Genomic DNA, 23,735 nt, shown 5'->3' with positions numbered 1-23,735 from the left:
CCAGGCTGTGGGAAAGTGCTGGGGCTATGGGGTGCTGGGACCAATGACTCAGCCGTGGCTGCTCTGGGACTGGCTCTGTGGCCCTGGGGCTTCATCTCTATTTTCTGGAGAGGAAACTCGCTCCAGTTTTCGTGCCAGAGGTTTAGTGGAGATGATCGCCTCCTCTTCTAGTTTTGAGCCTCCCGGAGCATCACACCAGACTTCCAGAGCTGCTGCTGGGATGCAGATGCAATCCTTCCACCCACGGGTGCCTGGCTGTCCCCCATGCCTCCTGGCATAGCCGGGTGAGGCCACTCCCAGCTCACCCCGCTCACGGCACAGATAACAGCGTGGGCTGGGATCAACGGTCTCGGGCACAGCGGAGCCGTCACTACACATTAACCAGCTGTCCGATGGAGCAACGCTTCCTCGTAGCCAAGATCAACACTCCCCAAAGCAAACTGGGAGCACGGCCAGGTGGAGCGAGTGCAGCCCGGAGCCTCCCGATGAGCCCCTCACTCCCGCGGGGTTCGTCCCCTCACGCTGTGGCTGCGTTTGGCTCTGCAGGATGGCCCGAGGCCTCACCCTGCAGCCATGGGCGGGTGCTGAGCATCCCCGCGGCTCACAGAGATGGAATTTTACGGGAAAAGGGTTTGGGATAAGTGCGGTTTGTTCCAGGGCCTTGGTGCTCTGCCCCCGGAGCTGCTGCACCCCGATGTGCCGAGACCTTCCAGTGGAGACCTCGCCTTAAGCCCAGCCTTACGCCGGCTGCCCTGAGATGTCACAAGCATCTCTCTGCTGCACCCAGGGCCGGGCCGAGCTGCTGGGGGCCTGCAGGGTGCCGGGCCCGGCTGGGGGTCCAGTGGGTGCCGGGGGATCAGGAGGGCACGATGCCTCCAGCACCCCCAGCTTGGGGCGGGGGGAGTGTGTGTGTGCGGGGGGGGTGTCCCTCGCCTGTCACTCGTGGGACTGGGGCGTCCCGCACGCCCTCGATGCCTTGGGAGGACGCTGCACGCCCCCCTCCCCCTGCACTGCAGCAGCCACCGGGGTCACCCCGCCGCGCGCTCGTGGGCGGAGCCTCCCTGGCCCCCCCTTCCCCCCCCGCAGCCGATGGAATTTTCCACTCGCGGCCGCGGCGCGGGCCCCCGCTGCCCCGCCCCCTCGCGCGCGCCGCCGCCTTGGCCCCGCCCCCTCGGCGCGCTCCCGCCCCGCCCAGCTCCCGGCGGGCCGCGCGGCGGGAAGATGGCGGCCGCCATGAGGGCGGGTGTGGGGCGCCTGGGCCTGAGGGCGAGCTGGCGGGTGCGTCCCGGCACGGAGGCTGGAGGGGGGGACGGGATGAGGGTTTGTGCGAGGCTGAGGAACCCCGGGGTGTGGGCGGTTGCTGAGGAGGAGCGGGATAAGAGTCGCGGGGACTCGGAGGCCGAAGAGGGCCGGGTAGGGCTGCGAGCCGCGGCGTTGGGTGTGTTGGCAGCCGCACCGTGTTTGGGAGATGTGAAGGGAAATAGGCCGAGGCGGTGTTGGTGTTTCTAAGCCGCTGGGCTGACTCCATGGCTTTGTTGTTTCTCTTTCTTAGACTGCGGAGTCGATGCTCTGGCCTGCTGGAGTGGCTCCGGCCTGCCTTCGTATCCCCGTGAGAACGAAGAAGAAGAGGTTTTTTGTCCCCGAGTGGGCCAGGGAACTGACCCCTGAAGAGAAAGAGAGGAGGCTCAAGTCTTTGGGGACAATGTTTCCCGAGGAGCGCTTAGAACGGACTTTCTACTTGGCCTGCACAGGTGGTAGAAAGGCTGCTTTGGTCTCAAGGGGAAAACTAATGCAGTATAGCAGTGTGGAGCGACTAGCCTAAGCAGTGTGACCTTGCTGATAGAGAGTGTCTGTCTGCAATAGACACACTCTGCCTCCTGGTGAAGGATAGCATGTGCCCAACTTTACCTCAGAAATGTATCAAGCTGTTGGCCCTTTCTTATCTAGGGACAAGAAATAGCAAGGAAGATCACATTCCCTGCTGCTGAATGTGTCTTGTCTTACCCTGGACTGTGTGGAAAGCAGAGAGTAGGCACTTGTCACTGCTGACAAGCTATATTAGACTAGCAATTCTACATCTGCTTATATTTAATCTCATAAACATTTCCAGAGAGGAGTTCTCTTGCTCCAGCCCCCTTTTTCCTCTATTTTGCTGTTTTTAAGCCTCATCCTGACCTTCCTTCTCTCTCCTGCAGCTGATATTATAGACCCTTATGTGCCTCATCCTGACCTTCCTTCTCTCTCCTGCAGCTGATATTATAGACCCTTACGTGCCTCCTGAGGGTGATGCCCGCTTGAGTTCCCTATCCAAAGATGGGCTGAAGCAAAAGGTGGAGAAGCTGAAGCAGACGGCTGCCTCCCAGCTAGCGTATGTACCTTTTAATTAGTCTGTGGTGCAGGACTTTTGCTCAGCGGTGAGACAGTGTGTTTTGTTTTCTCCCTGCTTCTTCCACTGTTGTTGTAACCCTTAACAGGAAGGCATAGAATCATAGTATGGTGGGGATTTGAAGGCCCCTCTGGAGCTCATCGAGCCCAACCCCTGCTAAAGCAGGGTTCCCTCAGTCAGAGGGCACAGAAACACGTCCAGGTGAGTTTGGAAACCTCCAGAGGAGGAGAGTCCACATCCTCCCTGGGCAGCCTGGGCCAGGGCTCCCTCACCTCAACAACACCAAACAAGTTTTCCCTTGTGTTTAAGTGGAACTGTTTGTGTTCCAGCTTGTGTCCATTACCCCTGTCCTGTCACTGGAGACAACAGAAAAAAGTGTCACCCAATCCTCCTGACATTCACCCTTTAGTTACTTATAAGTGTTAATGAGACCATTCCTCAGCCTTCTCCAGGCTGAGCAGCCCCAGATCCCACAGGGTTTCCTCTTTTGAGTCCCTGATGTGAGAATGAACACGAGGCACCTGTCCTAGTGTGAATGGATACAGGGAGCACTCATTTTCTTGGGGATTCTTTGGGTTTGTAGCACTATTTCTGGTTTATGAGCACCTTCAGACTTATCTTAGGAGTCTCCACTTCTCAGTTGCCCCCTGGTAAATGCTGGGCTTGAATGCTCTTAAGATCGCTGTCATCAGAAACACGCAGCGTGGTTCCAGGTTGTTCTGTACTTAGTGTAGGGCTTCTCTTTTCTTTCCAGTCTGCGGAAGATAAAAGATCATGACCTGGATTTCAGCACTAAAACCTTCCCAGAGAAGGCACAGGAGATATTTATTGAAGCTCACAACTGCCTGGTGAAGTACGATCCCCCCTCTGACTAATGTGATTGTGTAGGACCTTCCCTTCACTCATGTGCTCTGTTTTCCTTCTGTGTCTTTCTAATCCTCATACCTCCTCTTCAGCAAGTGCTGTAGCTTTTTCTGCCTTTGCCTCTGTGAAGAGTAGAACCCTGGAGGTTTAGTCAGTACCCTCTAGCTTTTGATAACGAAAAGCGGGTTGCAGAAAACTCATCTTGACCCGACCTGACCCATAAAGGAGATGAACTGTTCCACCACAAGTGTTATCAGCAGATGAGTCGGTGGTTAGTGCTGCTCAGAATTGTGCTGCAGGGAATTGTTTGGGTATGAAATGATGCTCCACTGCCTTGCTTCACTTTCTAGTAACAACAGATTTCAAAACTGCATCATTCCTCGTTACAGTTCCACACATCAGTAAGGCATTTTAGGTCATAACTGGCTTCCATAGGATGTTGTTGTGTCCCTGAAGTCTTGTCCACCAGCGTGGCTTTGAGCTCTGGATTTTGCACTGAGATCACAGCTGAGAATGTTGCTTTTTCTATTTTGCCAGTTGATTGTGCATCTTGTGGGGAAGTAGGAACTTGTGAGTAAGCCTCTTTACAAGATGTGTATCCAAGTAACTGGGTGTGTTTCACTTGCAGTTTTAACAAGCAGAAACTTCACTCCCTGGTGACAGAGCGCTGCTACCCGGTAAGGGTTTGTCTGGGTGTGGTGTGTCTTTGATCTCCTCCGTGGTCCTCAAGGCTCTCTAAACCTGATCTATTGCCTGGTTATTTTGGGTTTTTTTTTGTTAATGGATAAAGGCAGAGCTGGGAGGGGAAGCACAAGTCTTAAGTCATAACTGATGAATTCATTGTATTTAGTAGTTTGCTTGTCATTCAGTTCACATTGTACTTCACAGAATCATAGAATCAGTTTGGTTGGAAAAGCCCTTTAAGCTCCTGGAGTCCCAGCCCTGCCCTCACCCTGCCCAGCCCATCACTAATCCATGGCCCTCAGCACCTCAGCTCCACGGCTTTGGGATCCCTCCAGGGCTGGGCACCCCCCCAGCTCCCTGGGCAGCCTGGCACAGGGGCTGAAAACCCTCTCAGGGAAACAGTTCTACCTTAGCTCCCTGGGGAAACCTCCCCTGGGGCAGCTTGAGCCCATTTCCTCTTGTCCTGTCACTTGTTACTGGGGAGAAGAGACCAACCTCAACCTTATTCCAGCCTCCTATCAGGGAGTTGCAGAGAGTGCTGCTGTCTCCCCTCAGGCTCCTCTTCTCCAGGCTGAACACCCCCATTCCCTCATCCCCTCCCCAGCACCCTTGTGCTCCAGCCCCTTCCCCAGGTCCTCTGCGTGGCTCTGGTCACACTCCAGCTCCTCAGTTTCCCTCTGGCAGTGAGTGAGGGGCCCAACACTGAACACAGTACTCAAAGTGCTGCCTCCCCAGGGCCCAGCACAGGGGACAATCACTGCCTCGGTCCTGCTGGCCACACTAGTACTGATACAAGCCAGAATTAACTTAAGTTGGTGCTTATTTCTGTGTTCTTTGTAGGAAATGGTCCGTGGGAACAGGTACAAGACCATCCGGTGGAGCTTTGTGGAGTCACTGGAGCCTCCAAGAGTGGTTCACATTCGCTGCAGCAGCATCATCAATCGGGGCAACCTGTACGGGCAGGTGACAGTGCGGATGCACACCCGGCAGGTACAACCCCCACCCAGCCCCTGCCCTTTCCCAGCCACTCCCAGCTCCAGCCCCACAGACCTTTCTTGGCTCTTTGTACAGATCCTGGCAATCTATGACCGCTTTGGGCGGCTGATGTATGGTGGGGAGCAAGTGCCCAAGGACGTTTTGGAGTATGTGGTGTTTGAGAGGTACTTGGTCAACCCTTATGGCACGTGGAGGATGCACGGCAAGATTGTTCCCGAGTGGGCTCCACCAAAGGACCCCATCATTAAGGTACTGCTAACAGGAAGAAGCACCAGCATGGCCCCTGCCTGTGGAATATAGGTCCCTAAGTAATTCTGGACAAACCCAAAGCTGTGCTCTCTGTAAGGGGAAGGTGGGGGATTGATCTGCAAGCAGACTTATTTGTTAGTGTGGTGTTAGCACATGGAAGCTGTAGCGGGAGGCTGAGGGCATTTGACACCTGTGTGATAATTCAGGGAGTTGCTGCTCACTGTACAGAGCCTGGCAAAGTGATGCAGATGCTCTGTCTGCCTGTGTTACTCAAAACAGGACCTAGATACGAAGGAGATGAGAACTATAGCACAGCAAAAGGCATATTGTGCCATTACCCCTCTCCTTCCCCATGCTGCTGCCACCTGGTTGTCCTCCTGTGCAAGGCCTTTGGATTGCCAGACCTCCCTGCTCCCCGTTTCTTTTACTCTGTAACACAGAGGATTCCTGTTGCAGCAGCTCAGAGCTGCTCTGTGTCGTGCTGATTTTGTTCTTTGCATTTTCAGACGGTGCTGATTCCTGGCCCAACTTTGAGTCCCTCACAAGAGTATGAAGAAACAAAGTAGGAGGTTCCAGAGCTTGCACAGAGACAGCAGCACAAACAGCCCCTGGAGGGAAGGAGTGAAGGGTGTCTCTGGAGGAAGTGGGTTGGATATGGCTCTGTCTTTCCAGTGAGCAGTCAGCAAGTTGAATGGACCCACTCACTAAGAAGTTCTTTAAAGGACCAAGAGGGGCCTTGGAGGGGGATTCAGATGTGCTCTGTGGAGAGCTTTACTCTGTCCAAGTAGCCTTGATGTGCTGCAGCTTCACCCTCTCTGTGTTTCTGTGAAGACAAGAAGTCTGATCTCTTCAGAGCTGCTCTCTAGGCTGACCTCAGTCCTGAACCTGCATCACAAGAGCACTTGGCAGCAGAGGTTTGTCCTGACATGGGGGATTTGGTGCTTCCATTGGAAGTGTCATAGACCTGGTGGGCTTTCATTAAAACTTAAATCGGTAGCTGTTGGTACTTCTTTTGCCTCTCTGTACTGCTTCCTAGGCTTCTTTTTAACAGAAATCAGGGACAAGCAATAAGCACACTTTAAATCAAATTCTCCTCTTCAGGTGCTGCAGTTGTGCTTCTGCTGAACAGCTGTTTGATCATGGCCAACCTTCCCAGAGGGGCTGCAGCACAGTACTGGGAATTTAATGACATTTTTAGCCTTCTAAGGTCACCGTTTGTGTCAACCACCACCTTTGGGACAGGCAGCATTTCGAGTTCTGGCACATTCTTTGCTGATGATTCAGTGGTGGGTGCTGTTGGTGAGCAGTTGGCACCATCCAGTGGACAGGGTGAGTCTCATCAGGTCTCCTGCCTTTGCAGGCTGCCTGGGTCAGGAAAACACCTGCCCAGAGGTTACCTTTGTGGCTGGGAGTAAGCCAGTGCACTATGGTCACCTGCTAACTTCCATTTAGTCCTAATCACAGAGCAAAATATTCACTAGTCCTCCAACGATGACGCATTTTCTTTTTTCAGCCTTGTTCTACTCTTTAACTCAGCCATTTCCCAGAGCCTGTGAGCATCAAGTGTGTTTTCTTCCTTGAAAGAGATTTTGTGAAGGAGTTACATCTCCTTATGCTTGCAGGGTTGCTCAGTATTTCTTGTGAATGATCTCCTTTTGGAAGGGCAGAATATCATCTTTATGCTCTGTTAGGAGAGGAGCCAGCAGTGGAATCCCTTTCATCTTTCTGGAAATCAGAGGGGTGTCACAATCTGTCTGCCTTTCCTGAAAGAGCCTACTGTATTGAGCGCTCTGCCTACGCTTCCTTCACGGGCTGAGAAGAGACTCGGTGCTGCAGCATCTGTTAGCTGGGCCAGGAGCTAAAGAAAATCAGTGTGAGCTGCCTGGGCTGTGTCTGGTGTGACTCAGGGGGCTTACGTGCAGGTATGGATGTTACTCCTTACCCAAAACTTGATGGAAAGGCTCTTCAGTTCAGGCTCTGGGTGGAAAGAGTGTGTTTTCTGGTGGAGTTTTCTGGGACACTGACTTTCCCTTCCCATTTAGCACTGTCTGCCTCTCCATCTCATTTGCCAATACTCAAACCTCTGCAACCAAAGTGCTTCTGTTGCTGGATGTCCCTCATGGCCTCACTGCTTTCTGGGGTACCTCCTCCTTCAGCATATTTATCATAGAGTTATAGAATTGTTTCAGTTGCAAAAGCCCTTGAAGCTGCTGCAGTCCCAGCCCTGCCCTCACCCTGCCCAGCCCACCACTAACCCACGGCCCTCAGCACCTCAGCTCCACGGCTTTGGGATCCCTCCAGGCCTGGGCACCCCCCGCAGCTCCCTGGGCAGCCTGGCACAGGGGCTGACACCCCTCTCAGGGAAAAATTTCTTCCCAATCTCATCTTGGCACAACTTGAGGGTGTTTCCTCTTGTCTTGTTAGCTGGGGAGGAGTGACAGACACTGTGCCCCACCACTCCCCAGGCCACAGCCTCCTGTCAGGGAGTTGCAGAGAGAGAGAAGGTTTCTCCCCAACTCCCTCAGCTGTCAGAGTTGTGCTCCAGCTCCTTCCCCAGCTGTAGTGGTTGTACCTGGGCCAGGTTTTGGTAATGGGGAACTACAGGGGTGGCTTCTTTAAGCAAAGATCTGCCAGAAGCTTCCACTGCAGCTGACAGGGCTAGTGCCAGTCAGTTCTAAGATGGATCCAGGCCTGGCCAGTTAGTGGCTGATTCAGTTTTATTTCTCATCTCGCTGCTCTGATTGTTCATTAATAAATCAAACCTTTTTTCTCCCCAAGTTGAGTCTGTTTTGCCCATGATGCTAACTGCTGAGCAGTCTCCCTGCTCTTATCTTGATACACAAACCTCTCATTATATTTTTCTCTCCCCTGTCCAGTTTAGGAGGGGGAGTGATTTTATGACTTGGTGGGCACCTGGCACCCAGCCAGGGCTAAACCACCACACCAGCTCCAGAGCCCAGCTCTGGCCACACTCCAGCCCCTCAAGTCTCCCTCTGGCAGTGAGGAGCCCAACACTGAGCACAGCCCTGGAGCTGCAGCCTCACCAGAGCCCAGCACGGGAGTACACTCACTGCCCTGGGCCTGCTGCCACCCCAGTGCTGATCTAATCCAGGATGCCCTTGGCCTTCTTGCCCACCTGGGCATACTGCTAGGATCATGCACGCCCCATAAACCAGACATTCATCATGGGCTCTGCAGATAACACTTTATTTTCTGTACACTTGCTTAGACACCTGAATGACCCTTTGCTGAAGACCAGGCAGCTCACTACAGCAGCACTGCTTTCTGCAGAGAGGGGACAGCAGGATGAGCCCTGAGCCCACCTCGTGTGGAGATCAGAGGGAGAACCCCAACCTTTACTGACACCATCTCTGTCTTCATTTGCCTCAGTCTAAGTGGAGCAATGAGATGAGTCTGGGGAGACTGGAGGCTTCGTTGTTTCCCAGCTGCTGCTGTCCTTACCGTGAGGCTTCTCCTTGTGTGTGTGGCTGCATGTCTCTTCCCGTGTGCACTGGTGAGTAGGTGTGCTGGAGCAAGGGCAGACCCAGGAGCCTCGTTGGGTTCTCTGGGGATGGTAGTGCCTGTGTGCTCTCAGCATCCTCTCGGTCATACAGGCATCTGCTTGCATCTCTGCCCCAAAGCAGTGGGTTTCACAGGGAGAAGTTGAGCTGTGGGATGATGAAAGGCACCCAGCGCTTCTACAGATGGGCTGTAAAAGTGAAGGCTTGCTAGTGCCAGTGGGAATGTTGATGGAAAAACCTCTCCTGTGCTGGCAAGGTGAGCCCTGGGTATGTTTGCATGCATGGTATGACTGAAGAAGCCAATAACAAAGTGCTTGTAAAAGTTAGTGATGTTGTTAGTTAAGACAAACACCTTTACAGCCGAGTTGCTGCAATAGTTAGAAGTGTAGTGCTGCTGTAGGAGTACTCACAGAGGAGGTGAGCAGTGGGAATATCCACCTCAGCCTTTGTGGAGGTGGAGGTTTCCACAAGCAAAGCAGAGGAGTGGTCTGAGGGTCAGTTTATCCCCCTTGGGTGATGAGGAGGTGGTGGGCATGGCCAAAGCGCAGAGCTCGAGCACTGGGCTGTCAGCGTGGGACCACAACAGAGCAGAAGGGTTTGCTGGGTGTGCCTGCAAGTCCTCTGCTGGCTCCCCGACTTCAGAGGACATTTAAAAAGAAATTACTTTGTGTCAAGGAAGTAAAATGTGTCCTGGGGCTGGCTGGGAACAAGATCTTTTTACCCCAGGTTTCAGAACTTGCCTGGTCCTAGCAGGACTTAAAGAAATCACTCTGTCTTAAGACGGAGGTGACAGCACGAGTGCTTTAATGAAGGCACATGTTAGCTGTCACCTCCCTGTACTGGTCCCCAAGCCTGGCTGGTGACAACCAGTGCTGGAGCCTGCTGGGAGTGTGGCCATGCCCTTGGCTTTGGTGGATGCTTCTATCCCCATCTAGGCTGTGCACATAGACAGCTTCAAGCTCAAGACTTTCCATTCATGAAAGCTGTGTCTGGTGGCTGGCTGGAGGCAGCTACTCATTGTCCCAGGGGCAGACATCAGCTTTGGTTTCACTCATACCCCCACCACTGTCCTGGGGGCTGGCCCCGGCTCTGGCCTGTCCATGGAGGGTCACGGGGGCATCTGTGCTCTCCACCTCCCATGGACACACCTCAGAGGTTTTTTCTCTGTCTGTGCTGGTCGTGTCAGATGCTGTTGGAGCCTCTTCCCAGGGACAAACCCCAGCTATGGCAATGCCCGTGCTGGGGCTGCAGCCCGCCGTGGGAGCTGTGCTGGCTCCCTGAGGCAGCAGCTCTGCCCTGAGGCCCCACGAGGGCTGGACGCCTGGCAGGACGCGGCACAGGGGCTTGTGCTTGGCCTCACTCTCGGATCTGCCCTTGGATTCTTTCAGCAGAACTGTTGCAGACACGGTGCTGACTTCTGCCAACGGCTTTGACCTTCCCATCCTGGAGGGGGATGCTCTGTCATCTCCCTGTGGGTGCACACCTGGCTTGAAGCTTTCCTTCTCCGTGCCGGTGGGCTCTGCTGCTTCCCAGGGGCAAATCTCAGATTTCCTGCTCTCTATGCTGTCGGACTTCCCAGACAGCTCTTTCTCCATTGCAGTTTTTGGGGACGGCTCCTCTGTGCCCAGGCTCTCCCAGGGGCAGATGGCCTCGTGCTCACTGCTGCTTTTCTCCCGTGGTTTGGGAGCACCGGCCTGTTTTGGTGGGAGTCTTGTCGCACCTAGGGCTGCCCTGTCCTCTGGCAGAGGTGCAGCTGCTTCCCAGGGGCAGATCTCTGCTTTATCAGTGGATATGGGCTCTAGAGCGTCCCAAGGACAGACCTCTGCCTTCAGGCTCTCTGTGCTCTGGGATTTCTTTGAAGGTGACTTGAGCAGCACCATGTCCCCTGCACGGGGCTTTTCTGGAGGCTGCTCTGTGTCTGTGCTCTCCCAGGGGCAGATGGACTCACGGTCTCTGTTTATTTTCTCCATCTTTGCAGTCATGCTGTCTTCAATGTCTTTGTGGAGCCCTTGCCCTGCAGAGGGGCTACTGCTCTCTACAGACAGAACATCTTTATCCTGTCTTGGTTTGTCTTTATCTGGTGGTGGAGCAGCCACTTCCCAGGGGCAGATCTCTGCTTTATCAGTGGACATGGGCTCTGGAGCATCCCAAGGACAGACCTCTGCCTTCAGGCTCTCTGTGCTGTGGGATTTCTTTGAAGGTGATTTGGGCAGCACTGTGTCCCCTGCACGGGGCTTTTCTGGAGGCTGCTCTGTGTCTGTGCTCTCCCAGGGGCAGATGGACTTACGGTCTCTGTTTATTTTCTCCATCTTTGCAGTCATTTTGTCTTCAGTCTCTTTGTGGAACCCTTGACCTGCAGAGGGGCTCCTGCTCACTGCAGACAGAACATCTTTATCCTGTCTTGCTTTGTCTTTACCTGGTGGTGGAGCAGCCACTTCCCAGGGACAGATCTCTGCTTTATCAGTGGACATGGGCTCTGGAGCATCCCAAGGACAGACCTCTGCCTTCAGGCTCTCTGTGCTGTGGGATTTCTTTGAAGGTGATTTGGGCAGCACTGTGTCCCCTGCACGGGGCTTTTCTGGAGGCTGCTCTGTGTCTGTGCTCTCCCAGGGGCAGATGGACTTACGGTCTCTGTTTATTTTCTCCATCTTTGCAGTCATTTTGTCTTCAGTCTCTTTGTGGAACCCTTGACCTGCAGAGGGGCTCCTGCTCACTGCAGACAGAACATCTTTATCCTGTCTTGCTTTGTCTTTACCTGATGGTGGAGCAGCCACTTCCCAGGGACAGATCTCTGCTTTATCAGTGGATGTCAGCTCTGGTGCGTCCCAAGGACAGACATCTGCCTTCAGGCTCTCTGTGCTGTGGGACTTCTTTGAAGGTGACTTGGGCAGCACTGTGTCCCCTGCATGGGGCTTTTCTGGAGGCTGCTCTGTGTCTTTGCTCTCCCAGGGGCAGATGGACTCACGGTCTCTTTTTGTCCCCTGTTTTCCAGACAAACTCTCTCCAATGTCTTTGTGGAGCCCTTGACCTGCAGGGGGGCTCCTGCTCACTGCAGACAGAGCATCTTTATCCTGTCTTGCTTTGTCTTTACCTGATGGTGGAGCAGCCACTTCCCAGGGACAGATCTCTGCTTTATCAGTGGATGTCAGCTCTGGTGCGTCCCAAGGACAGACCTCTGTCTTCAGACTCTCTGTGCTCTGGGACTTTGAGGATGACTTGGGCAGCATTGTGCTCCTGGTGCATGTTTTATCTGGAGGCTGCTCTGTGCTCAGGCTCTCCCAGGGACAGATATCAACATTCCCTGTCCCTATGTTCTTCAGTTTCTTGGCCGTGGCTTTCAACAAATCTGTGCTCCTGGTGCCATACCCTGTGGAGGAGGTTTCTGTGTCTGTGCTCTCCCAGGGGCAGATGGACTCACGGTCTCTGGTTTTTTTCTCCATCTTTGCAGTCATGCTGTCTTCAGTCTCTTGACCTGCAGAGGGGCTCCTGCTCTCTACAGACAGAGCATCTTTATCCTGTCTTGCTTTCCCTTCACCCAGTGGTGGAGCAGCCACTTCCCAGGGGCAGATCTCTGCTTTATCAGTGGACATGGGCTCTGGAGCATCCCAAGGACAGACCTCTGCCTTCAGGCTCTCTGTGCTCTGGGATTTCTTTGAAGGTGACTTGGGCAGCACTGTGTCCCCTGCACGGGGCTTTTCTGGAGGCCGCTCTGAGTCTGTGCTCTCCCAGGGGCAGATAGACTCACGGTCTCTTTTTGTCCCCTGTTTTCCAGACAAACTCTCTCCAGTGTCTTTGTGGAGCCCTTGACCTGTAGAGGGGCTCCTGCTCACTGCAGACAGAACATCTTTATCCTGTCTTGCTTTGTCTTTACCTGATGGTGGAGCAGCCACTTCCCAGGGACAGATCTCTGCTTTATCACTGGATTTGAGCTCCCAAGGACAGACCTCTGCCTTCAGGCTCTCTGTGCTCGGGGATTCCTTTGAAGGTGATTTGGGCAGTGCTGGGATCCCTGCATGGGGCTTTTCTGGCAACTGCTCTGTGCTCAGGCTCTCCCAGGGACACACCTCCTCTTTTATGCTCTCCAGGCTCTGGGATTTCTTGGACTCAGCTTTTGGGCTCTCCAGGTTTTTTCTGGTGATCTTTGCAAAGATCCTGGTGTCCCTGGGCTCTGGCTGGTTCCCATCCATCTCTGCCAGCTCTGCCTTGATGTCTTCTGGTCCTACAGATCCTGGTTTGTTTTCCCTTTTGAAAATCCCACGCATGTCCTGACCAGGTTTCCCCTTCCCCAGTGGAGCTGCAGGCTCTTCCCAAGGGCAGACTTCTGTTTTAGCAAGGGGCTCACCCTCCACTTCCCATGGACAGATGTCAGACTTTTTGCTATCAATGGTTCTTCCTTGCTTGGATGATGTTTTGTCTAGAGCTGGATGTTTTGCTGAGAGACTCATGATGGGCTGCTCTGCACCTTCCCTAAGACAGAAGATTCCAGGGTGGCTGCTCCCCTGGTCTGCAGCTGTAGCTGTCTCTCCTGTGCCCCTCAGGGCCACTCTCTGTGGGGAAATCCCATTTTTCACTTGGGAAGTATCACCATCATCTAATTTTCCTGCATCGGATAAGGCTGCTCCCCTTTCCCAAGGGCAAACTCCTGCGTCCCTCTCAGCTCCCTCCACTTCCCAGGGACAAACCGAAGCCTGTGTGCTCACAGGACTCCTCGGTGTCAGTTCTGGCAGCTCAGAGCTTTTGGGTGCAGGTTTTGGTGGGGGCTCCTCACTGCTGGTGCTGCCCCAGAGCTGGCTGGGTGCTTGCAGGCTGCTCCCACTCTGCTGCACTCTCAGCAAACCCAGCGATTTTGGTCTGATGCTCTTGACCCACTTGGCCACCTGCCTGCTCACCCCTTCCTGCCCTTCCTTCTCCAGCTGAGCCCCCTCTGCATCCCAGGGGCAAATTTCTGCTCTGACAGTCTTTTCCCCTTCCCCAGTCTCCCATGGACAAACCTCAGCCCTCCTGCCCTCCACACTGCCTGTTTTCTCTGAAGCCACTTTCAGCAGCTCTGGGGTTTTTGCTCGTGGTTTCTCCACACCTGGCTCTTCCCCAGGGCAGCTGGGATCCCTCTCGCTGCTGCCTTTCCCTGGGGCTCTGTCCTGTTCCTCCCCGGGGCAGATTTCAGTTTTACTGCTGGAATCTGCCCTGGTTTCCCCAGGACAGACCTCTGCCTGTCTGCCCATGGCCCTGCCAGGTTTCCCTGCTGTAGCCAGGGCCACCTCTGCACCCTGGCTCTCCCCAGGACCGAGGGGCTCAAGGGGGCTGTCCCCCTTCTGCAGCACCTTGTCTGGGCTCTCCTTGCCTGGCAGCACCCTGCTATCCTCTGGGGAAGCAATGGCCTCCTGGCGCAGCAGGGCTCCTCGTCCTGCTGGGATTCCCGAGGCTCCCCAGGGACAAACCTCAGCCCCCAGCTTCTCAGCGGCAGAGGATGGGTCGCTGCTGCTCATGGTGCTGCTTGTGACGGGTTTTGCATGTGGCTGCTCCTCCTCTGTGTGGTCCTTGTGGTGGATGGACCTGCTGCTCACCTTGAGCCCTTCAGCCAATCTGGCCACCTCTTCCTTTGGTGCACTCAGCCTCGTGCTGGCTGCAGGAACATCCTTCCCCAGCTCCACAGCAGGAGCCTGAGCCCCTTCCCAGGGATGTAGCTGTGCTTCCCCACTGCTGGGTGCCTCTGGGGTTTCATGGGGATGTTCAGCTGCTTCTTGGTAGCCAACATCCAGTGGGACCTCGTGCACCCCCAAGGGTGGCTCCAGGCTCCTGCCAGCATCCATGTCTCCCTGGGAAGTTCTGGGCTCCTCTGCCAATGTCTCACCATCACCTGTCCCTGGGGCTGAGCTGTCCCACTGTCCTGCCCCATTGTCCCCCCAGCCTATGGCTCCCCAGGCGGTGCCAGCATTGTTGTTGTGCTGGCAGAGGACTGTATCCCCTGGCCATGGCAGGGCTGTGGGCTCACTGCTGGGCCTCTGACTGCTGCCCTCGGGGCTTTTGGTAGCAAGGTCTTGGCTGACCTCCCTCAGGGTCACCGTTGAGGTCTTTTCCAGGCTGAGCCTCTCCTTCCTGCTGCCCTCCTCCTGCTCCTTCTTCCCCTGGCTCCCCTCGCCTTCCTGCTTCCACTTTATGATGCTTTTCCCCCTGGAGCGGTTGAAAGCCTTGAGGGCGAGTCCCAGGCCTCGGAGGGAGCTTTTCTGAGGGAGTGGCTTGATGCCAAGGAGGCTGGTCCCAACATCACTGGGGGTCCCAGAGTCTGCTGCTTCTGCAGCTTTTTGCTTCTGGCTCAGGATCTCCTCCTGGACCAGCTCCCAGGGGCAGACCTGTGCCGGGATGGAGGCTGCAGTCAGCAGCCTGCCCTTCCTTGATGGGGAGGCCATTTGCCCCAAGTCTTCCTCTGCCATCCCCACTGGTGTTGCCTCCGGCTCTCCCACCCATGCTGGGGGCTCCGTGGGTGGCTGTGGGCTGTCCCTGGGCAGTGTAGCGTGCTGGCCCAGGCTCTGGTAGCGAACAGGGGGCGGTGGTGGGGTTTTCCTCACTGCCACTCGCACCCGTCCCGGGAGGTGAGAACTGTCGATACTGATGCTCTTGATGGGTGCATAAGTGACGTGTTTCTGCACCTTGCCGTTGCCCAGACGGGCTGTGTCCTCCTGGGCAGCCTTCTCGGCAGGGCAGGAGCTAGGTGGCTGAAGCCCATCAGCTGCACTGGGGCTTTTGGACTTCCTGGCTTCTCGGGGGGGCCCCTGGACCGTGGAGCGCTCCGAGGATAGGCCAGATGGGAGCTGGTGCATGTGCCACTCCCGCACAGCTCGGCTGGCGGCAAGCAGGGCCTCGTCCCGTGTGCCGGCAACGACACTGAGCGACTTCTGCAGCGGGGCAGCGCGGGGCAGGAGTGGCTGCCCGTGCCCCAGCAGGTTGTGGGCACTGGCTGACTTGCACATGAGTGGGGCAGTGTCGAGGGACTCGCTGTCAGATGGCTCTGAGGAGGTCACTGCCATTGTCTCCCTCTCCAGAGCAGCCTCCCGGGGTGGGATGGGGGTGGAGGAGCCTCGCGGGAGCTCCCGCGTGGGACCCTCGGTGCTGCGGGACACACGCGGGGCTGCGGCACAGCACCAGGAGCCGTCATCCCACATCTGGAGGCCCGTGCTGCTGGCGTCAGGGGGCTGCTTGGCCGAGGAGCCGCGGCGTGCCGGGGTGCCCACCCACTCCCCGCCGCTGCTCCGGCGCGTCACGGCCTCGAGCAGCTCGGCGGAGCCGCGGGCGATGGAGCGGCACAGGCTGCGGCGGGAGCTGCGCTTCTTGGGGAGATGAGGGTTGTTGGCTGCCATCCGCCGCATCTTGTGCACCTCCAGCTGTGCGTAAAGCTTCTTCAGCTCCTCCTGCGCACCGCAGGCACGGGGTCGCAGCAGAGAGAGGGGAGAGAGGAGAGCACGTACAATGAGACCGCACGAGGGCTGCAGCTGGGACCACCCCGCAAAGCCCTGGCTTGGCCTGAGGGCCAGGGTGTCCCCATGCCGCCGAGCCCCCGCGCTGCCCATCCCTCCCACCCAGGGCACGCAGCAGGTTTCCCCACCCCTGGCCGGTGACAGTTCACCCCACGCCCCCTTCTCCCTCCCCTTTGTTTTGCATCAGGAGAAAGATTTCAAACGGCACCTCTTACTCTGCGCGGGGCTGCATAGCTAGCGTCAAAAGAAGGTCCTGAGTGTGCCACCCACCCGAATGTCATCGGGGTCGAGACTGTGCTCGCTCCAGGCAGACGCGAAGCTGCTGTTCAGGCAGGAGCCCGAGTGCCGCATGTCCAGCTCGTCCTCGTACACCTCGGCTGCGATCTCCTCCCGCAGCGGTGAGCCAGCGTGAAGGAACTGGGGGTGGGGAAGGATGGAGCTCGTCGAGGAGTGTCTGAAATGCCGGGGAACCCCAGCCCTGAGTTCCCGAATCCCTGGGCCGAGCATTACCTTCGGGATGAAGAGCAGCGCCAGAGTCATGGTGATGGTGCCATGGGTGTGAGCGAAGAAGAGCAGCAGCGTCCAGTCTGGGTGCAGTGAGGGGACCACGATGAACCTGGAAGGGGCGAGGAGGGCGGCGCTGAGTCCCACCACAGCACCCACGGTCTCCTCCCCTCCTCCGGACCCTGCAGCCTTTGTCCTGCCTGGAGTCCCAGACAGAGAACCTGCTGCAGCTTCAGGGATTTGCTGCTGGTTCCTCTGCAATCTCAGATCCCAGCCTGGTGTCCTACCTGACCACATGGAAGGCAGCAGAGATCATGAGCTCGTTGTGGAGTGCAATGCTCATGTAGCGGGGCTCGTGGAAGGCGGAGGGCACGGCGCGTGTGGCATAGCACAGGAAGCTGCCCCACAGCAGGAACAGCATTTCAGCTGTGGGAGAGAGACGGGGAGCAATGCTGAGCACCCAGCGCCATCACCCCGCTGCTGTCAGCATATTGTCCTGGGAGGCACTGAGGTCTGCAGGGTGGGTGCTGCCACCTGCTAGGACCTCCCTGCCTCAGGGCACAGCCAGCCCAGTGCATCCACCACGGCTGCTACTGGCACGTTGGAGCCAGGTCTGGTGCAGAGCATCCGCCAGCTTAGCCTGCCCTGAGGCCAGCAGCACCCACCGCCTGTGCCGAGTGAGTTACCCTGTGCCGGGGTGAGTCCTGAGGATGCCCAGAGGAGTGAGTGCAAGGCGGCTCAGGTGCCCAAGCCCTGCATGCAGGCTCTGGGCGGATTAAACAAACAAGGAAACTTAAACCCCCCACGTTTATGGGATGTGTCCTGGGGCTGCAGGAACCTCCCAGGACACCACCGGGAGTGGTCTCACCGATCACCATCATGTAGTCCCAGCGGTCGTGGCTGCAGATGTAGAAGTGGAGCCCGCGCGGGGTCTGGGTGCGGATCACCAGCGGGATGTTCTTGTCGATGTTCTCCAGCATCCCAATGGTCCAGGCCGCCAGGAACCACAGGACCAGGAGCAAGATCAGCCCCAGCATCTTCAGCACTCGCCCGCTCGACACGTAGGGCACGCGCCGGGACGTGCGGGACAGGAACAGCTTCAGCACCCTGCGAGGGGCAGAGCGGTGAGCCCCCAGCCAGCCCCACCGCTGGGCTCCTGGGCAACAAACCCCCCCAGGCCTGGCTACCTGTACAGCTTGAGGGTGATGGTGCCGTAGACGATGGTGAAGCCGAGCATGCGCACCCAGCGCAGGACAATGCAGCGGAAGATGCTCGGCTTAAAGTACAGGATGAAGACCTGAGATGGTGGGAGAGAAGGGATGGTGGGTGGCTTGGGGCAGGATCCTATCTGACAGGCCAGGGACTCAGAAACCACCTGCTTTTGGGCCAGCCCTGCTGCCACCCCTCCCCCTCGGCTCTACAGCATCTGCCAAGGGAGGGAGAGGGGATTTGGGCAGGGATTAATTCCCGTGGCCAGCGGGAGAAAAGGGATTTGGTTTCCCGAGAAGGTTTTATACGGCAGCTGCAGGGGGCTGTGCCAGCAAAATTAACAATTAGGTGGAGATGTGCCCATGCCCTGCTTGGGGCTGGCTTGATCAATTTGCCCTGGGGGCAGCTGGCCAGGCTGCAAACAGGCTTAAGCCTTAGCCCAGAGGTTTTCAGGCCCAGGGCCGGCTGAATACTCACAGGGAAGTAGAGGAGGAGGGACCCGAAGAGGATCGTCTCCAGGAGGATGACTCCTGACGTCCGGATTCTCTGCAGAGACAGAGGAGTGAGGGTTCAGCTGGAGCCTCAGATGGTGCCCAGAGGGGACAGAGTCAGGACACGGGGATCCTCCCTGAACGTGTTGAGCTGTGACATCCTTCCCTCTGCTGTGACATCCCTCCCGAGAGCCCCCCAAGACCTTGGGGTGTAGGGGTGGGAGAGGAGCTGGGTGGGGGATCAGGGACACCTTGCCTTGCTCCGTCGGAAGTGGTAGGAGACAAGCATGCTGAGGAAGACAGCCAGCATGCAGCAGGCCTGGCAGCAGAGGACAGTTGTCCGCAGAGCCTGGTCCTCCTGGATCAGGCAGGGTGCATCGTCCTCGCAGGTGGCACATCCTCGGCGGCAGGGCTGGCACGCCAGCCGGGACCCACCAGCAGCCCCCGCCGCGCTCCCCACCGCGCCTGCAGACAGAGCAATGGCCAGGTGGAATCAATGCGTCCCGGGCTTGGCGGCACTATCTGTGCCAGAGCACAGCACCCACCTGCCCAGGCATCGCTGGCCACTCCTCTGACCCCGTAAAAGCCTGGCTTGCAGCGGCACAGGTACCTCTCGAGGACGAAGCCACGACTCTCCTGGGGGACACACTGAAAGAGACAGACTGAGATGCACGAGGGATGTCCTGCACCCCCTGTGCTCCCCCAGCCCTGTTCACACCCTGCACCAGTGGCTCCAGGAGCCCGCAGCTCATGGGTACCTGACCCCACACCATCCTTCCCCACCCCTGGGAGGAATCAGTGGTTAAACATTTAAGAATTAAAAGCCAAAGCTTGGCCTCCAAATCCCTCCCTAAAACTTAAATGGACACCTAATGCAGCAGAGCTCACTAATCCAGCCCGGCAGTGACGGCAGCGGCAGGCACGGCACCGCTGCCCTAATCCCCCATGGCCGGATCCTGCCCCGAATGGCCTGTGCTGGCAGCTTTTCTGGGTATTGTTTTTTTCTGGAGAGATGCCCAGCAGCAGAGCCCATCCCTGTGGAGGGCATCACCCACATGGCACTGCCAGGAAAGAGACACTGGTGACACCTTTCCCACTTGACGGCAGCTTTTTGCCTTCAGGATGGGACCCCGATCCATACTGAGCTGAGGGGCTGTGGGGTTTGCCCTGTTTGGGGATGCTGCTGGTTGTGTCAAGCTTTGAAATGTTCTTGGGCATTACTGGCTCGCTGGAGGGGATTGGGGGCTGCTGGTCAGGGTGATTCGCCCAGCAGCTGCCAGCCTGGCCAGCCCTGTGGTGCCCGGGCAGGCAGCAGCCAGGTCACACGCTGCCAGGGCAGCGAGGAAGGAAGATTTGCACAATAAACCCCTCGCCTGTGCCACTGAGCGCAGCTGAACGAAGCAGATGGATCGGCCAAGAGAGGATAAAGCTCAGCCTGGAGGGAAGGAAACGCAGCAGGGACAGCCCGGCCAGGGGGACAGGGACGATTTGGTGGTGGGGGGGAGCCTCAGCACTGCCTGGTGAGGGGTGCTGGGTGCTGGGTGCCAGCGGCCAGTACCTGGGTGCTGTTGAGGTCACAGCGGTGTGTGTCTGCGAACCAGCCCGGACTGCTGGCACACTGATCGATGGCAACGTCCCGCAGCTCGACGTCCACCCGCACGACGCCCCTGCACAGGGGCACAGGGTCATCCCCAGGGGCCATGGGGGGCCTCCCCATGTCCACTCTGTGCCCCCCACTCAGCGTGGCCGTGTCCTACAGCCATAGGTTGGCTGGTGCTGGCACAGGGACTAGCTGCGGCAATGCAAGGTGTCAGCAACATCCCTGGACAGCCGGTCAGGGATGTTCCCCCTCACAGCCATGCCCAGGGGTGCTGGGGAGAAGGGCAGGGGCAGCAGCACCTGGGTGTGAATTTTGCCTCTCAATGGGAGCTTTAATGCAACTGACCAGGAAACAGGAGCTGTTTGGGTGGCCTCTGTGTGTGTTCCTTGTCCTGCAGGACCGACTCACTTCCCTGGGTCCTCCATGGGGGACACAGCTTCCCCCTTGGATATGGGGTCATAGCCCCTCTCTGGGACAAAACCCAGCTGCCCTCTTGCCTTCTCAGTGCCTCCTGCCGTAGCTCCTCGTGCACGGGGTGCTGGGGTGCAGCAGGACCCCATCGACCTGGGGACACCCCTCCTCTCCCAGGAAGGACTCCAGCCCAGCTCAGCCACCCCCCAGCACAGCTGTGGCAGGGGTCTCTGGGGATGACAGCTGGAGGTGGGCAGCACAGGGATGATCAAGGGGGAAACAGGGCTCAACTCCATGCCTGTGGACGTGCAAATGCACATGTGCATGCACAAACATGGGGACACAGAGGGGCTGGCGCAAGCCTTGCACCATGCTGCCTGCACCTCAGGGTGATGCCTCCAGCTGTACCTCTCAGACCTCTTACACCCCTTCCCAGCCCCTCCGGGTACCACTTACTTGAACTCAGGGCTGAGGTCTGGCTTGAGCCCGTAGAAAGCAGAGGAGAGCGTGACTGCCCAGGTGGGCAGGAACCGGCCGTCCCGGCACTCGAGGAACGGCGGGGACCACCACACGTGGCCCGGCTCCCCCACATAGCTGTCCCCTCGCTGCCACTTTGGGGTCTCCATGCTGCGCAGGTCATTGCTGAGCACTCGCTTGCGGAGGATGGGGGTCCTCTGGGACTTGAGGGCATTGAACCACTCGTTGTCCCAGCTGAGGTTGCCGAGGCTGGGGGCGGCAGCAGAGACGTCCTGCAGCAGGATCTCACCATCCCCTTTGGTGGCTTGCAGCATCAGCCGGGGCTTGGCAGCCAGTGGGTGGGCATCGAGGGCGAGCACGGCCCGGCGCACCCACGGGTGCCCCTCAGCCAGGCTGCGGACAAGCGCTTGGTACCACTCCACGTCCTCAGCCACGCTGGCCTCGCGGATGTCGTTGGTCTGGAAGAGCATGTTGAGGAAGTTGGCGGCGTGGGCCAGAGCCTCGGGGGCAGCACGCAGGGCAGCACGCAGAGCCAGGGAGGGGCCGGCACCGGCTGGCCCCGCCGTGACACCCCGGCTGCAGTTGGCCCGGGCCAGCCGCTGCGCATCGCCTGTCTGCAGGAAAGCCAGTGCTGCCGACGAGCCCTCGGAGTCCCTCGATGCTCCCGGCTCTGGCGTGGGCAGCCAGGAGGATGACGGGGCTGGAGACCATCCTGCCGGCCTGAGAAGTCTCTCCTGTGGCTGCTGGTCCCCTGTGAGGATGGTGCCACGGACCAGTGTTGCGTGAAAGCAACAGAGCAGCAGCCACTGCCACGGCCCCATGGCTCAGCGGAGCCCCCCAGCCCCTTGTGGTCCCACCGGCCGGCCCGGGATGGGCATGGTGGGCACAGCACCCGAGCCGGCCGGGAGACTGCTCTGCTCCTTGGGGCTGGACTCAGGCTCTGCCGCCTGTTTTTCTCCCTCAGTGATGCCGGAGTAGACGTCACCAGCTCCAAACAGTGTTCATCTGCTGGCCCTGCCCGCTGGGAGCCCCCCCGCTGCCCGCCCCCGCGCTCCCGCTTGGCCAGCCGGCGCTGCTGGGCACCCCCCCCCCGCTCTCAGCCCCGCGGGGACCCCCCGCACCCCGGCCTCCTCGGGCTGCCCATGATGCAAGCGCATCCTGATGGGACGCCATGGCAACGGGGCTGGGAATTTTCCTCCCGGCATCGCTCTCTTCGCGGCCCCCTCGGGCAGCCGAGGTGGGGAAGAAGGTCACCCGCTGTTTTCCCATATGTTCCCGGGCTCCAGTCCCGCAGCGCCCAGCCCCTCTGGCCGTGGGCTCGAAATGAGGCGGAGGGAGGTGGCACACACATGGGACGTCTCTATGGCTCTGAGGGTGTTGAGCGCAGGTTTGATGCCAACCCCGAAAGCTGCGGGAGTGGGAAGTCCTGGGTCTTATGCAGTATTGTCCTAGCTCCAGAGGGGAAACTGAGGCATGGGTGACTTCTCACAACCCCCTTCATCCTCTACCTGTAGCAATTTGGACTTCCCGCTTCACCGGCCGCCAGATAGATGTGGGGAGAGCCCTCTGCTCACCTCCAGTGAGGCCAAACTGCCCGTGCGAGGGCTGTGTGAGGGCTGTGCAAGAACTGCTCAGAAGCTGTGCAAGAGCCCTGCCAGAACCGTGCAACAGCCATGTAACAGCCGTGGAAGATCTGTGCAAGAGCCACGCAAAACCTGTACGACACCTGCAGAAGAACTGTGCGAGAGCTGTGCAAGAGCCACGCACAGAGCTCGCAACACAAAAGTGCCACTGCTGTCCTGCTGGCTCCTCCAGGGCATGTCGCGGGTGCTGGGGCCACCCGTGGGTACTGGATCTGCCCGTGGGTACCGGGGCTGCCCATGGGTACCGGGACTGCCCGTGGTTACTGGGGCTGCCGGTGGATGCCAGATCTGCCCGTGGGTACTGGATCTGCCTGTGGGTACTGGGGCTGCCCGTGGGTGCCAGATCTGCCCGTGGGTACTGGATCTGCCCATGGGTACCGGGGCTGCCCGTGGGTACGAGATCTGCCCGTGGGTACCGGATCTGCCAGTGGGTGCCAGATCTGCCCGTGGGTGCCAGATCTGCCTGTGGGTACCAGGGCTGCCCGTGGGTACTGGGTCTGCCCGTGGGTGCCAGATCTGCCCGTGGGTGCCAGATCTGCCCGTGGGTACCGGGGCTGCCCATGGGTGCCAGATCTACCCGTGGGTACGAGATCTGCCCATGGGTACTGGGACTGCCCGTGGTTACTGGGGCTGCCGGTGGATGCCAGATCTGCCCGTGGGTACTGGATCTGCCCGTGGGTGCCGGATCTGCCCGTGGGTACCGGATCTGCCCGTGGGTACTGGATCTGCCCGTGGGTACCGGGGTTGCCCGTGGGTACAAGATCTGCCCGTGGGTACTGGATCTGCCAGTGGGTGCCAGATCTGCCCGTGGGTGCCAGATCTGCCCGTGGGTACCGGGGCTGCCCATGGGTGCCAGATCTACCCGTGGGTACGAGATCTGCCCATGGGTACCGGGACTGCCCGTGGTTACTGGGGCTGCCGGTGGATGCCAGATCTGCCCGTGGGTACTGGATCTGCCCGTGGGTGCCAGATCTGCCCGTGGGTACCGGGGCTGCCCGTGGGTACCGGGGCTGCCCGTGGGTGCCAGATCTGCCCGTGGGTACCGGATCTGCCCGTGGGTGCCAGATCTGCCCGTGGGTACCGGGGCTGCCCGTGGGTACCGGGGCTGCCCGTGGGTACTAGATCTGACAGTGGGTGCCGGATCTGCCCGTTGGTGCCGGGTCTGCCCGTTGGTGCCAGATCTGCCCGTGGGTGCTGGGGCTGCCCGTGGGTGCCGGGGCTGGCGGCC

At 58.2% G+C, this 23,735-nt stretch overlaps 2 protein-coding genes across 6 annotated transcripts; one reads left to right on the top strand and one right to left on the bottom strand.

Moving 5' to 3' along the window:
• Positions 1–1,200: 1,200 nt before the first annotated feature.
• On the top strand, positions 1,201–7,909 carry MRPL45 (mitochondrial ribosomal protein L45). Of its 5 annotated transcripts, none has more exons than XR_009820851.1 (10): positions 1,201–1,278; positions 1,553–1,751; positions 2,251–2,368; positions 3,141–3,239; positions 3,879–3,927; positions 4,775–4,924; positions 5,006–5,179; positions 5,686–6,093; positions 6,281–6,508; positions 6,871–7,909. XR_009820851.1 is itself a non-coding variant. In XM_062018255.1 (8 exons), exons 1-8 carry the CDS (start codon positions 1,222–1,224, stop codon positions 5,743–5,745), a joined length of 906 nt encoding a protein of 301 aa, XP_061874239.1. In that variant the 5' UTR covers positions 1,201–1,221; the 3' UTR covers positions 5,746–6,185. The 5 variants fall into 5 exon arrangements, 1 of the variants encoding a protein (XP_061874239.1); XR_009820852.1 differs by having other exon boundaries at positions 6,802–7,909; XR_009820850.1 differs by having other exon boundaries at positions 6,693–7,909.
• A 1,801-nt stretch (positions 7,910–9,710) lies between these two features.
• On the bottom strand, positions 9,711–21,685 carry GPR179 (G protein-coupled receptor 179). Its single transcript, XM_062017590.1, has 17 exons — positions 20,844–21,685; positions 19,935–20,043; positions 18,918–19,024; positions 18,633–18,828; positions 18,363–18,431; positions 17,864–17,973; positions 17,545–17,783; positions 16,964–17,102; positions 16,683–16,788; positions 16,443–16,589; positions 15,469–16,106; positions 13,600–15,405; positions 12,903–13,167; positions 12,591–12,734; positions 12,067–12,362; positions 11,538–11,967; positions 9,711–11,489 (listed from the first exon to the last, which is right to left on the bottom strand). The coding sequence occupies exons 1-17, from the start codon at positions 21,683–21,685 to the stop codon at positions 9,711–9,713; spliced, it is 7,422 nt and encodes a 2,473-aa protein (XP_061873574.1).
• Positions 21,686–23,735: the final 2,050 nt, after the last annotated feature.

The sequence above is a fragment of the Colius striatus genome, chromosome Z (assembly GCF_028858725.1).
Source record: "Colius striatus isolate bColStr4 chromosome Z, bColStr4.1.hap1, whole genome shotgun sequence".
In the NCBI taxonomy this organism is placed as follows: domain Eukaryota; kingdom Metazoa; phylum Chordata; class Aves; order Coliiformes; family Coliidae; genus Colius; species Colius striatus.
Note: the sequence above shows the minus strand (reverse complement) of the source record. Positions and strands in the feature narration are given on the sequence as shown.

What these genes read in the sequence shown, in the direction of transcription:
- GPR179 (XM_062017590.1), bottom strand. Translation starts at nt 21,685, where the DNA reads ATGGGGCCGTGGCAGTGGCTGCTGCTCTGTTGCTTTCACGCAACACTG. An exon ending in GCTCAGCTGGAGAAGGAAGG is followed by an intron (nt 13,168 to 13,599) that starts GCAGGAAGGGGT and finishes CTTCTGTCTTAG; the next exon opens with GGAAGGTGCAGAGCAGCCCA. An exon ending in CAGAGAGCCTGAAGGCAGAT is followed by an intron (nt 11,490 to 11,537) that starts GTCTGTCCTTGG and finishes GATAAAGCAGAG; the next exon opens with ATCTGTCCCTGGGAAGTGGC.
- MRPL45 (XM_062018255.1), top strand. Translation starts at nt 1,222, where the DNA reads ATGGCGGCCGCCATGAGGGCGGGTGTGGGGCGCCTGGGCCTGAGGGCG. An exon ending in TTTCTACTTGGCCTGCACAG is followed by an intron (nt 1,752 to 2,250) that starts GTGGTAGAAAGG and finishes TCTCTCCTGCAG; the next exon opens with CTGATATTATAGACCCTTAC. An exon ending in CAAAGGACCCCATCATTAAG is followed by an intron (nt 5,180 to 5,685) that starts GTACTGCTAACA and finishes TTGCATTTTCAG; the next exon opens with ACGGTGCTGATTCCTGGCCC.